Source organism: Papio anubis, chromosome 7, assembly GCF_008728515.1.
Source record: "Papio anubis isolate 15944 chromosome 7, Panubis1.0, whole genome shotgun sequence".
NCBI lineage: Eukaryota > Metazoa > Chordata > Mammalia > Primates > Cercopithecidae > Papio > Papio anubis.
The window spans coordinates 49219762-49234841 of NC_044982.1; the positions used below are offsets into that span (position 1 = coordinate 49219762).

Here is a 15080-nt window from a genome sequence, read left to right on the forward strand (position 1 = left end):
CCTGCCTAATGCTACAGCCAGAATACATACTCCACTGACTACACTGCTTACTAAACCCACCAAAGGCTTTATTGAGAAACTATCGATAGGTAGCATAATAAAAAGTTATCTTTTTTTTGGATTCCCTAAGCATCAATCTTTGGTTTTCACAAAGGCCCAAGATTACTGTGCACTCATTTGAGTTTTAACCTTTATGTTAGCTATACTCTACCCAAATGATTTACTAATTTTCTTTATATGAATTCATTTTAAATTTATTTCAAGAGAACTTTAAATCACTATTAAAAATGTAAAACCAATGTGTTTGCCAGCAACAGAAGACACAGAGAAGTAACTATTAAAAGATGGGAATACATGTAGTTCCTAAGCTCTCCAGCACTACCAACTGTGCCTCCCTGGAGGGCAGGGGCCCTCTTATGCAGGACTGGGAAGTCAGGAAGCTCCTCGAGTGTAGGGGAGTGGTCTCCGGGAGTTTCTGAGGGTCAAATCCAGGCTTCGATGTCATTTACTTTTCTCCTTTCAAACATGAGAGAAACTTGGCATTTGGCAGAGATGCAACCCTAGGGAAGATTAAGGAATATACCCACTGCCATCAGAAATATGTAGCTGCAGCCTAGGATACCTTATTCAATGGAGCAAATTTGGGGAAAATGCTGGTAGAACAAAACAAAACAAAAGGTGTCTCTTCTGTGAGATGAAAACAAATTACCACTCCTTTTAGCATTACTGAGATTTAAGTGCCCTTGTTCGGAAACTTCAGATTTTCAGGAAGCAAAATTTGATAACTCAAATGTTTCACCACATGAATAAATCAAGCAATCTGATATTAAAAATTTTTATATTGCCAATATTTTTCTATTTTTTGTGGAAAAAAAGTCAAGAAACCCCAAGAGATAATAGCTGGTACTCAAGCATTTCTACATCTTTTAGATTGTAAATTTTAGGAAAGCAGGTACTTATTCGAATTTTACATTCCTGCCACCCCCGCAACCCCAACCAGGCCCTAGTACAGTACATTACATAATGTGTGTTAGAATATTCTGAACATATTCATCTCTTTACCAGACATCCAACTCAGGTATGATCATGGTTCATCTTAAAAAGAAATGACTTCCACAAATAGCAATTTGTTATGAATGGTACGGACCATATGTTGGACAATGTAAAAGACCTCCAGAAGTTAATTGAGCTCTATTAATAGTTTGTGCATTATTACCACATTTGTCCAAAGTTCCTGTGGATGAGTTTTATTTTCACTCAGTCCCACTTTGGGTAGAATATAACTGTTTTCTTATAATTCATGAATTTTGAGTAAATGTCTTTCCATGAATAATGATGAATTGTTAAACTTTAGCAAACTTTAGCAAACACTTACACCCACTCAATTCTACAGCCATTTTATTAACTCCAAGACCCATTCAAGCAACTGAGTAGGCATTCTGCAATACAGAGTTGAACATTCAAAACCAAGGGCACATGGACAATTCATCTAATTTTGATAATCTGAAGGCACAATCACATAATTATAGGTAGAGACAGTTCCATGAAAAGGCCATTATGAATCTTTAATACAGAAGGGAATGAACACTGATTGAATACCTATGCACTTAAAACTTAGTATCATTCAAGGCTCACAATAACCCTACAAAGTTGGGAGGAAACTGAAGACCACGGAGGTTAAGTAATTTATCCAAGACCACCCAGCTTGTAAATGGCAGAGCTGGGATTTGAAATCAGGCCTGTGTGACTTCAAAGACTGTATTATTTTCTCTATACCACTTTGCCTTTATGGTTAATGGAAATGTTCTAAATAATCACTTGGAACTTTTGGATACTGGCGACTCCATTTCATTAGTACACAAGGACCGCTGAAAGCTGTGGTTTTATAGGAGAGTCATAGCATACCAGGTCGTATTATGCCAAACAAAATCAGGATTGACTCTAGCAAATAGTAGGGAGCCCACAAAGCTGTTGTAGAGTGAGTTTCAGATGGACATTTCTAACATACGAGTGCCAAATGTTTTAAGGTTCACTGAAGCGTAACTGCAAGCAATGTGTCCTATGATGGGCAGCCTCAGCTGTTGCCAGTCTGACAGTTTAAGCCAAGGCACTACAAAGTGTGTCTGAAGATCAGTGTCATAAATGGCAACAAATTCTCTGAAAAGTGCTATAAAGATGGCAATCACAGGGCAGAATTCACCTGTGCCCAATACAGAATGAACCACTGTTTGCACAATGGCCTTTCTATACACACATGCAAAACCCTAGTTACTCAAACATCACTAATTTGTTTTAGGTGACAGGACAATCTGCTTTATTATGTATTTAACATTTTGCTACTTCGCTAAATCAACACTAAGCTGCTTTTGTGTTTCTGGTGGCACCGGAAATCTGAAGGTATGAAAATGAATGTCATGGTCCACAAGAGGTTTGAAATATTAGGGAGGTAGGGGAAAGACTGGCACACTAATATAAACCAGTGTGAGGACACTGCTCTAGAGCTTGTATTTTTCTTGTTTTCCACACATGCACACACACACACATTCAAAATGAACAAGGCTAAGAATGTGTTCCAAGGTAGAAGTTCTACTGGATGTGAACTATCCTAAAGAAAAATTTAGTTTATCAATGGACTACACATTAGGATAGTTGGTAAATCTAAGACACATTAGCATATAAATGTTAGATTACATAACATTTCTTCACATATATATTTTCCTTATAATTCTATATAGATATCATATTTTCTTCACTGATAAGGCAGAGGTAAATCTCATACTAGCAAATTGAGCACACATTCAAAATCAGTGAAGGAGGCAGGAGGGGAATCAATGGGAGAAACGTATACTCTGTATGTAGGAGTTTTTTTTGTATTTAATTTAGTATTTCAGTATAATAAATTAAATATCAAATCAAATACAATAGTAATCACTTTCATTAGACATTCATATTTACCCTATGTATCCAGATGTTTGGATCTGAGGCAAAACCAATTCTCTCTCAAACATCTGGAGGCAAAACCAAATTCTCTCTCATGAATAAATATACTTCCTATAATCTTTCTTTCCTTCTGCTCTATCAGGTGCTCAAGTTTCCGGGATTCCGTTTGCTAGAGATAGACCCATGGGGATATGCTGCCCCTGCGGCGTGCCCTTTAACTGGCAGGTAGACTTCCACCATCACCTTTTTGGGCAACGTATAGAAATAGTCTTCTACACTACAATACTAATACATTGCAGGAGGCAGAATATATCCTTCAAAATATGGAACTGTTTTTTGTCTTTGTGTCTAATCCCAGAGTAGCATACAACATGAGCACAAAGCTTAACATTAATTATGAATTTTTATTGACCAAATTAAGGTCTCCCTCTGAACCATACTGCTCAGCAGTTTTAAATTCCAAGCCATACCTTATGATCAATTGCTTAGGCCTTAAATATTAAATAAAATAATGTGCTATTTTAATATGTCTGAGGGAAATAAATACTTATGGCACGAGACCACTGTTATTCATATTAAAAAGTCCTCTGGCTCCAGTTAGTTAACAAGCAACAAATATTACTAACCACTTCTACTGATGATTGCCTTAGCAAAAGCAGAATTAGAGGCGTGACATCTACTTTATTTTAGATTAAAAATTTTTTGATTATTGACAAAGACAACTTTTTATTGATTCTAGACTTAAAATATATGATGCTCTGTAAACATACATATTATAGAAATGGTAAGTAATAAAGTAACAGGCTAAGAGTTTCTTAAGGGCTAATCTTTGATAACTGCGATAGATACCATTTTTAGGTTGAAATGTGGGAAAAGGCCGACAACTTGTCCTGTTGGTAAATCTAAGAAAATAGTTCTTCAAAAATCAGCCAATCCATAAGGGATTACAGAATACTAAACTTGTATTCAATAACACTAAGAGACCAAGTAAAACATTTTAATCCCTGTTAAATACTATATTTCAATTTCTAAAGTGTAAGAGTGATTTAAATTGTTCATTTTAAAAAGGTAAAGGCTAAAATTCTTTCTAAATTTTTAATTATTAACTTTCCCACTTATCAATGCATATAATAAAGATTGAACTTTTAAAGGTCAAATTGGTACACCTATTGTTCAATGGCTTTTTCATTCTCAATGTAGTCTTTATGAGATAGTTCAAAATAACTGCAGCACTCAAAAGTTATCACAGTAATCAACTGGTATTTCTCCAGTGCATATATTACATACCCATTTCAGTAATTTCACAATTGTTTTCATTTTTTGATTATTTTCAGCTTATTATTTCTTATGTATTGTAGCTTCTGGGAGGAAAGTTACATAAAGCATCTGGAAGTAACTGGAAGGTATATTCAAATAAATAAATAGAGAGTTTCTTTTCTTTTCTTTTTTTTTGATGGAATATATTTCCTAGAGACAAAAATCTTTAGCGGAGAAGGTAACATTAAATTTGGCACTTAAATATTTTGAACTAACATAGTTGAGAAATATTATGTTAAAAGTTATTTATTTTCTAAAATGTACAAGTGACTGACTCATTTTTATTATCACTCATGCACTGTAAGTCTGGAGAGCAGCAGGTTGCTTGAAGATGCAACAAATATTCTTTCAACACTTCAATAAACACAATGTAAACATTCACTTTAATAATGTTTCCTTTGTTAATGCAAAACTGAGTGCATTTTTTCCTTCCCTCTGGCTGAGCTATGACTAGCTGAGTAGCAACAGCAGAGTGCTGAAAGAATTTTTCAACAGCAATTTGCTTGTTCTAATTTACTTTTCAAGGTTGATGATCAGAATCATTATGTTGCTTGCAAAAAGATCTATTTCTATTAATTTGACCCAGTCATTCCTCTTGTTCTCATCATATTTAGCTTCCCTGGCAGCTTCACCAAGTAAGTTAATTGAATCAGAAGTGCCATTACCACTCCAGTTCTACAGTTTCATATAAAAAATGAACTCCTATGTCCTTCAGAAACAAATCTGCTACACCTGTTGAGAAAGTATAGGCGTACTGAAAGGAGTAACTCATGTACTTCCACAGGATGGTGAGGAAACCTTTGCCTTTTGCTCTTCAAATACTCTTTCTAGTTTAGTAGACCTATGTCTGCAATGGGCAGTACCTATGCATTATCTGTTTACTACTCACTTTTTAAAAAAATAAGCAATTCTGAGAAGGTCTGCTTTTTGAGCTAGAACACAATCATCATCATCAACAAGATCAAGAAAGAGAAATCTTGTGTAATTTTCTAATTATTTTCTTTCATGTAATTTTACATGACGACTGTTGAAAAAGCAAGGCTTACTCCAAATGTGTAATATTCTAAAAACGTAATGGGAAACAAGCTATTCCCTACATTTGCAATAAATTTCAAAATAGCTATTTTCCCAATCTCCCTTCTGTGAGGGAATGTGTATTACGACAGTTCCAACATTTAAAGAGCTCCAGCTAAGTAGTCTGGAAGTTCAATGGTATCACATTCTTCACACTAAACACACCTATAAAACTAGTGGAGAAAAGAAACTCCAACTTCAACCACTGGCAAATTAATAAGAGTTAACTTAAATAAATTAGCTCACACTTTCTTTGAAATTGGGTGTAAGCAGGCTATGTGTATGAAAGAGAAAAATCACAGGGTTTTAAAATATAGTCACTAATTATCTCTTTATAACCTGCAGAGGGCACCCAAGTCCCTTGAAGGAAAAAGTAAAAATTTAAGAGGAATAACTAATTTAAAATTTTTTCATTATAACAAAATTTATAAACATAAAATATTTAAAAGAGGCCATTTAAAGGAAATATGCAGTTTTGACTTTAAATGTCTGACAGATTAGAAATGCAAATTTTCACATCCTACTGGAAAAAAAATTCAGCAGGTGGTTTTTAGTGTGGAGTATTTGTCCATCTGTAAATGCTTGTGCATCACACATTAACAATACACTGATGTCAATTATACAGATTGGCCAGGGCATTAGAAAAATCAACCAGCCCTTGCAGTATCCTGCTTATAAGGCAAGAAACTAGTGATACAGGTACAGCTTTGTATTGTTCCAGGCTATACACAAACACTAATGTTACATCCATAAAACAGCTGGTGAGGAAAGTTGGAGGCTAGTTGGAAAGACTTCAGGTCATAAGAGTTTTAATCACTTTGTTTCAATCACCAACTCAAGAGTTCCTTGGCAATTTTCAGTTTAATGAATCCTTTCACTACTATTAACTAATACTGTGTTTGGAGGAAAGATATTTGAATATTTGACCTTAAAATATTCTTTATCTTACATGATACCGACATGTTTCACAGGGAAACCCATCAAGTCAGACACACTAGTGTTGTATACATTTACATAAATTCATATACTTGTATATGTATGTTGTGTGTATATATACATATTCTATGATGGTCAATTTCAAAATACACCCTGTTTTATTGAATAAATATAACTGCATGGAGTGTAATGATTAAAAACACTAGTTTCTTAGCAACATAGCCAATGGGAACCTGCCCTCTATCTTTATAGAATACTGCATCTTATATTTTTCCTGATCCGCAATTTTGTTGTGGTTTAGGAACTTGCTATCAAAATATATTTTGAAACTAGTTATTAAATTGAAACTAGAGGAGGCTGGCTTGGCACAAACATAAGTTAGATATGCACTTCTTTGAGTCATTGTTTCAATTTATAAGTTAGATCGCAAAAAGTCTGAGCCAAAAAAAAGTATAATAACCTAAATACATCACTTGTATTGTAAAATACTACTAGAATAGTAATTACTAAGCATTAAAATGCTTTGCTTATAATTCAATCATTAATCAAAATCTAATCTTTAAAAACATATTTTGTGACAAATCAGTATACTTTTTTTTTTAAAGGTCTTAAAATATACTGGAGGAATAAATCCTCTGATTTGACATCTTGCAAGATAAAGACTGACATTACTATTGAAACAGTTTTAAACAGCAAATTGAGAAACCTAGCATGAAACATGATCTTAAATTTTTTTCTCAAAATACTGTGCAAAATCCCATGTAATATTTCAAAATTTAAAATTATGGAAGAAGAGGTACTCAGATGACTGAGAGAAAGGCAGGCAGAAAAAATTTAATTACTCGAGTATTTTGGTAATGCTGTCACTTTTTTTTTTTAAAAAAAAAGCGTCCTGAAAATGAATGCAATTATTCTTATAATGGAAACATAAGAAGCTCCTTTGCCTCAAGAAAAGAAATAGTTAACAAAGCTTCAAAATCATTAGTCTTAAGGTGGATAACCGTGTACTACAACACATTTTCCTCAACTGGATTTCTTTACCACACAGTATGACATTTTCTAATGGTGGTGGTGGTGGTGGTAGGGGGAAAGGTGAGAAGAAACCACGCAGCTTAATAAAACAGAAGCATTTTCTCAGCCTAAGTTATAGCCACTGCTTTGATTTTTGGGTTATCTCAGGGCCAGTAAGTATACTCTAGTGCATGAAACAAAACTAGAAGCAATACTTAGAATGTAGTCTTTGTTTCTTCTTTCTTCAAAGCCTATGTTTCCTAATATCATTGTTAGGCAAAGCAAAAAGAAATGTTTGTTCTATTACGTAAGAAATAAACTTCATTTGGTATTCAATTGACTTTCTAACTTAGCAGACAGGACTTTACATCTTCAAATACTGAAAATAAATTGCATTCTTGGCCCTTGCTTTAAAAGGTTATAGAGAATAAACGCACACCCTGGTAGTGTTCTAGTGATCTCCCTAATCTCAGTTGCACTTTGTCAGAACGAGGTAACTGGTAGTTAAGTGAAATACCCTAGATCAAAGGGGGATTAATCACCAACTGAATCCTTGCTGAATAAACCTGTCATTCAAGAAAATTATTTCCACTGAACTTAGCAGAGGATTGAAGGTATTTGCATAACAGGGACCAACGTACTTCAGCCAGGTTAAAAGGTTCAGAATTCATCCCATGTTTAGCTTTTTGCCTCCTTTTCCTTTCAGCAGCCTGGTACAATGGTTTCTAATCTGATAATACAGCTAACTATCTAAATGATGTCAGAACAGGAAAGTATTGCAAAGTTTGGATGAGGGATGGATCAATTTCACTTTCAGTAACTCCTAAATCTGATTTGTTGGAATTTAAGATGTAATCCTAAAAAAGTCCCTTAAACCTGAGGACTGTTTATTAACACCCCTTTTTTTGACCTTTGTCTTAGGAACAACCATTCTGTTGTGGCAGCAGTCCCTACAGAAGTACTGGATGGTAATTCCACCTACCTAGCTCCCAGGGGTAGGGTAGCAGTTTATCAATGTCTATGAAGTATTTTGAAATACTATAACAAAAACCAAAAAAAATTGGCAATTGTGACTAAGTATAAATGTCTGCCTTGAAAGATCTTAAATCATACAATGTATAAAAACACCATAATAATTTTAATCCAGTAGAAATACTGAATTGGTATGAAAAAATGAAAACTATTTTATGGGACAGACTAATGTTTAATACAAAAATTTTTTTAAACAAATAATTGTCATCGGAATTCCTGACAAGACTACTTCAAACTTGACATTTGAATCAATTGCTTAAAAAGTTAAAAAAAAAAAAAAAATGCCACTACTGTAAGGGTATATTGCCTGAGTACTATATTGCTGGCTTTAAAAAGTTTTTAAAATATTGTTTAGTAAAAATGGAGAAAAGGGTTTACAAAATCATGAACCATCTTTTCTGGAGTTCATTCTAAAAAATTTAACACTTTTTTTTTTTAACCTTTTGAATTTATTGAAGAATAATTACCTATGTGATAGACATCAGATTTCATAATCATATTTTGGCACTAAAAGGGAATTTAGCAATTTTGCATCTAGAGAAGGTCTGACACTATCCAAATCTTTCACTGGAAGTAGTTGCTCATATGCACTGCAAACGCAAAGCATCTTTCAAGTTAAAAAATGCAAAGAATAGTTATCAAAGAAAATGAATAAAATCCATAGTGAGATAATTTTTTAGAAAATGATTGAAGTTTTAACCCAAGAAAGGACTCTTAGAGTGTCTTATAGCTTAGAATAAGAACATGTCAATCACGATTAAGCTTCTGGAATCGGAATCCCTTTGAAATGCAGCTGTTTCTTCTTTAATTGTGGCAGCGGACTCTGAAGAAAAGAAAGGTCCAGCCTTAAAGATGAGTAAGGAATACAAAATAGCTCAGGATTAGTTGTGGAGTTCAAAGGTCGCTAATTACACTAAGGAGTTCCCAGACACAGGGAAAACATTAAACAGGTCACCTACCAAACGGGAAACAGACTCTGTCTTCAGAAATTATCCTGAAGTGACAGGTTTCTAGACAAAATCAAAAGCATCACAGTGTGCCCAGCTGATCTCAATGGGATGAAAACCTAAGTTGGTTCAGTTCTGTAGCACTATGTTAGAATGGAATGGCAACAGATGGTATCAGGTTCCCCAACACCTCATCACTTTTCCAGGACACCCTAGATTTTCCTCCGGTTTCTAGAAATGCCAAATAGAAGATTCACTGATTTTTCTAACTGCTTATAAACTTTTGCCTAGGGGATTATTATATTAAATCTTCGCCTACTCACTAGATAAATGCCTCTCGCTTACCTTAGTGTATTTGGTAAACATTTATACAATCAAGATTCCAAATGGCTCCATTACCATTAACTTATCAACATAAGTGAAATGTTAAGCTTTATTTGAGTTTAAGAGAGATCAAATAACCTACAGGGAATGATATTTTCTTCTTTCTAAAGGAAAGTTTTCACTGCTGATTATCTATGATTAAGCTAGAATAACAAGTTAAAGTCCTGGTCAGGCAATTATTCTTTTTTCTTTGTTACTTGGGATAATTTTGAACACAGAACCTTATGCCATGATAATGCTTTGCAGAAAATGAGTTTATGAGTAGGACTGACCTTAATTAAAAAATCATATTTCAAATCCTAAATTTATATGCACAATCCCTTTAAACTATCATGCTCTTTTTTGAGGAGTTAGCAAATTTTCTAAGCTTTTCCTTAGAAGACTCATTAAAAAACAGAACCCAAGATATTATCAAATTGAGTATTAATCTTTAATGCATATTTTTTTCTAATCTGTAAAAAGACATGAAGTTTTGAGGTTCGTGAGATTTCATCTTCTCTTGAATGGTCACTTAAAGTCCAACTTGACAATGAACTGCTCTGAAAACATAATATGACATATAATTGCAGAAGTAGGTAGAGAATAAAGATGATTAGATGGTTTCTGAAGAAATCAAGAGAATGGTAAGAAAGTGAGAGTGACAGCTTTAAGGAGATATATACTACATGTGACTAAAATAAGCTTAAATGATACTCTCTACCCACAGAGTGCCTTTTGAATTTTTTCCAGAATTCATTCATTAATTTTAACTTAATAAGACACAGAAAGAGCAGTATTAGATCTAAATTACCTTTAAAAATTTAGCTGCAGACATTAAACGATTACAAAACACTATGATCCTCTTCTGAAGCTATTCCACACATCTTAATATGGCTACTGACATCCTAAGCAAAATGTCATTGTGGCAGATTAACAAGCTTACTTAAAAACTAACTCTCGAACAGAGATTACACACCTTAAGTAGAAAAGTAGAATTATGCAGATTCTTTATTAGTCAATAGGATAGTTCTGATTAAGAAGAACAGGTTACTACTTAAACACTTTTCCTTTGTCTCTGTTGGCTGTTTTTTGAAGAGATGTAGTTGTTTCTAACATGGCCTCTGGTATTCTGCAACAACACCTTATACTAGGAGCTTAGTACTTAGATGTGGAAGAGAAAATAGTTTTTATATTGCACATCATCTACAACCCTGAATCTCTGAACTGAAAAGGAGCCTGACCCTTTATCCAAGGCTCAGTACAGAAAAGGGCTATAATTGATTAGCAATGTCTGCCACAGAAACACTAAGAAACAAGTGTGGCAGGGTGACCCAGGACTAGTCTAAAATGAGCCCAAGTGAATCATTACTTTTCTATGTTCTGAATTATACTGGCATAAAATCAAAGGTTAACAAAATTGGAGACATTAGCTTTTAAAACATCCTTTCAAGTTCTATCAGACTACAAACACCAAATAAGACTACTTTTACAATTAAATCATTCAGTGATTTTTCACTCACAGGTTCTATGCATCCACATTAAAAATATAAGATTATGACTTCCTTCAAACTGTTATCATTATATAATCCCATTTAAACATGAGACTATTACAGTAATAATGATCCATATGTTACTGGAGCGGGGGCTTTAGAATTCCAGATGTAATAATCAGAAGAAATTAGTTTCCGGTCTAAAGAAAAGAAAAAGAAATTAATGATAAGATTATTTTATCTTAGCAAAAATTCAACGAGAGCAAAGTCATGATTTTTGAAATTGTGCAATGCAGTTATTTCAAGGCAATACTTTGAAATATTCATTTTAATTTGATATTATCAAGACTTTATTATAACTTTTACCATTTTACAAATACGGACTCATTAAATATTTGAACAACCCATCTTTGACCTTACATGAAATATCTCTCATTTGTGTCAAATCTGCCAATTTTATCTTCACATTTTCTCTAAAATCTTTTTCGTATGGACCATTACTCTGACTGTAAAAACAGTAAACATTTTTCACTGGTTTCTCTTCTATAACCTTATCACGATGGCCCTGATTCTGGGTCTTGCTATTCTTTACCCAAAATGTCAGAGATATAAATTAACACCCAACTTCCTAGCAACATTCTAAACGGTTTGCTTCACTGATTTCTTATTCTAGTTTTGATCAATTTAAGCCTTTTTAAAAATAGCTTTGAAACCCTACAAAAATGGCAACCTATTTGAAGTAAAGTTTTCTGATATGTAAAGTTGAGATAATAATGTTCATTTGGAATTACATATGTAAATTCTTTATATATATTTAATTAAATATCCGATTAAATATAATTAAATACGCAATTCAGCCTTCACTTTCTTCTTCATGCCCTTCTTCATAAATGAAAAGAATATAGACTATATTGTCTTTTTTGTTCTCTTCAAAGTACTCAAACCCAGTAACAATGTGTGGCAAGACAGCATACTGTTAAGTGGACAGGTTCTAGAGCAAGAATGCTTGAGTATCTGACTCCCAGTTCTGCCATTTGCTAGCTATGGGACCCTAATCTCTCAGTTCCATCAGTGTCCTCATCTGTAAAATGGAGATAACAACACTTACATAGGGTGCTGTGAGGATTAATGAGATAATATACATAAAACACTTAGAACTTTGCCTGGCATATAGTAAGCAATAAATATTAGCCATTATTATTTAAATTATCATTAGCCATTATTATTTAAATTTATTAAATTAATTAAATTAGCCATTACTATTTAAAGTATAATTATTACTATTTTTAAACTAAGTTGTATATTTTGAAAATAGATTTTATTGTCAAGATGATGGCAAAATAAAGTTTTACATAATTGCACAAACTGGCAGTCAGATTCCGAAACTAACAGAGGAAGAAAAGATGGGTCATAATATTAATTTAAAATGAGTTCTTTCATTCAACATATTTTGTATTAAGAAGTAGGTATATTCCCATCCTGTATTATGCTCTCTGGAAATTACTGTGGTATGTTTAGTTAACATAAATAAATTAAAATATTTTCCCATAGACAATCTAAAATACTGGTCTGTTTGCTTTCAGTCTCCCATATATACAACAAAAAAATGATGTAAGAGAAAACACAGGGCAAGCCTAGGGAAGTAAAGAATACTGGTTTACTCTGGTTACATTACATAGAAGTTATATCGTCATGCACAGTAGCTGCTTAAAATTCTATAGTTCTAAGTTCTCTAATTCTCTTGAAATGTCCATGGAGAGTCCTTTCCTCTTCTTCCTGTTTTAGGAACCCTAATCCTTAGTTTAAGAAATATTAATCTAACTATAATAATAAAAATGTGTGTAAATTGGGATCATTCTTGTCCACACATATAACAGCTTTATTCTCCTTGAGGCAAAAAGGTTTTGCTTAAGTTTAGGTAACTCTACCTCATTTTAGCTACTATTCTATGTTACATATTTCCATTTGATCTGAATTAAATAATTTTGATTCATTTATAAATTGTTTTTTGTCTCATTATATTTTCATATGTTTTGTGTGTGTGTGTACACACATATAGATCTATACTTTACCAACCATTAAACATACTAAAATGCGGAAACGTCTTTTTTATTGTCTTCCTATTGATTAAGAATAGAGAAGGTGCTAAATAATGCTTATTGATTGCAATATTTGCTAAAGATATTTAAAAGTTTTAAATAAGAACCATCTCTAGTATCTACTAAATCCATACTATATGCTAAGTATCATACTGAGTCAATATAATCTTATTTAAACCTCATAACAAGCCTGAGGTAAATCACACTATTATTTCCATTTTCTAGACAAGAAAATTAAAACTTCAAGAAGTTCACTAATTTGCCCAAAGTTATACACCTAATGAAATGGCTGAGCCAGGCTTAGGTCCTGTCTGTTCAACACCACAGTCTCTGTGAATCATCTCTGAATAAAATAACCAGAGAAAAACAAATCTAATTTTATACTGAAGTTCACCTCTATCCCAATCTTTGCTCATCCAGACCACTTTATAAACAAGGAGAAGGCAGAGGACAGTGCAAAGTACACAAACAGTTATGTGGGGTAGGATCAGTCCAGAATTTTATAAATTGGGATTATTCTCTAATCTCTAAATTCTGTTACATTCAAATTTTACCCTAGGTAATAACTGCAAACATCATTTTAGTTCCCTTAAGTTAGTTTGAATCTGTATAACTTACGTGCACTTATTTTTGGTTTTCCTGATGCAAAAACTTGAACTGAATGCTGATCTGCGTAACACCCAGTGAGTGTGTAATCTAAGATCCTAAAATGAAGCTAGAAAGAAGAGAGAAATATACCAAATTAAGGTGATCATTTGGTAAAAAGGATGGTGACATTTTTTCCCTTGACCCAGTTTTAGCGAATTTATTTTACACAGTTGACAAAATAAAAAGTTTAATACACAAGTATTAAACTTGAATTGTGTGTGTGTGCATGTGTGTGTGCACACATATGTATACAAAAACACACACATAATTTTTTTCCCTTTGCCTTAGGGCCATTTCTTTGTAAGGCTGTCATTATGAAGTACTTAACGCACAATATGCACTTCACTAACAGCTCTAATCCATACTGCAAGGTATGCTGAATGAATTGAGGTTCAAAGATGGAAGCAACTGGTATCCCAGCACATAAGCAGCAGAGCTGGCATTTGAACTCAGACCACACCGACTCCAAAAGCTGGTGCTGTCTCCCACTGTGCTGCTGTCTTGTATGCCGTATATTCTCTTCTATCCCTAGGGCTACGTGGTTATGATATATTGTAGATCATAAGTCTTTTACAGGCAGGAAAGTGTAAACCTTCTAGCAAAATATAATGCAATTATGAAAACAGAAACATCAGTTTATCTTGTGTTTAGGGTGAATGAGCTGTACTACTTAATTTTCCAGAAGGGTGAAATTTAACTTTTATAGAACTAAGCTTAGGAATTACCTTTTCCCTTACCTAGAAAACCTTTCTAAAACATCCTCCATAATTCCTGGATTTCATTGACAATGTGGGGCTATCACTACACATGCCAACTATTACACTGTGCTGTAAGAGAGTGAATCATTAGTACCTTCTCTGAAGACATAGCACACTCTGTTGTCCAGGTTGCAGTGTAGTGGCCAGGGTGCCCCTAAGTTACAATGACATTCACATGACCTGTGAAAAAAATCTACATTTCATGGAGCGCCTGTTCTCCTTTGCTGTGATTCTCCTCATCTCTGCTGCTAAATGCTCCCGATTTTTGCAGTATCCTGATATCTTTTTATATATTTTTTCTCCTATCTCTATTCCCACAAAATTTCTCCCATTTCCTAACTTTATTAATTACCAAACTAACTGATCACATGCATAAGATGGGATTTAGAATGTAATTTTCAGATCTTCTCAGCAATTTTTTTTTCCTGTTGCAACTCAAATTATCTCTGATAATAAAGGGCTTTT

The 15080-nt window shown here is 33.6% G+C and overlaps 1 protein-coding gene across 5 annotated transcripts in view; it reads right to left on the reverse strand.

Moving 5' to 3' along the window:
• Window positions 1-279: 279 nt before the first annotated feature.
• Window positions 280-15080, reverse strand: part of AP5M1 (adaptor related protein complex 5 subunit mu 1) — a 31732-nt gene continuing 16931 nt past the window's right edge. The window contains exons 7-10 of one of the 5 annotated variants that reach the window (XR_002523369.2): window positions 14710-14769; window positions 13828-13924; window positions 11141-11310; window positions 280-560 (exon numbers count right to left, since the gene is read on the reverse strand). Coding sequence is in view for 3 of the 5 variants with exons in the window: in XM_021941256.2 (XP_021796948.1) it covers window positions 11228-11310; window positions 13828-13924; window positions 14710-14769 (240 nt within the window). In the remaining 2 variants the exon portion in view is untranslated. Of the gene's footprint in view, window positions 561-1381; window positions 11311-13827; window positions 13925-14709; window positions 14796-15080 lie in introns of those variants that run through there. The other 4 variants (XR_002523368.2, XM_021941256.2, XM_003901857.4 and 1 more) reach the window with 4 other exon arrangements.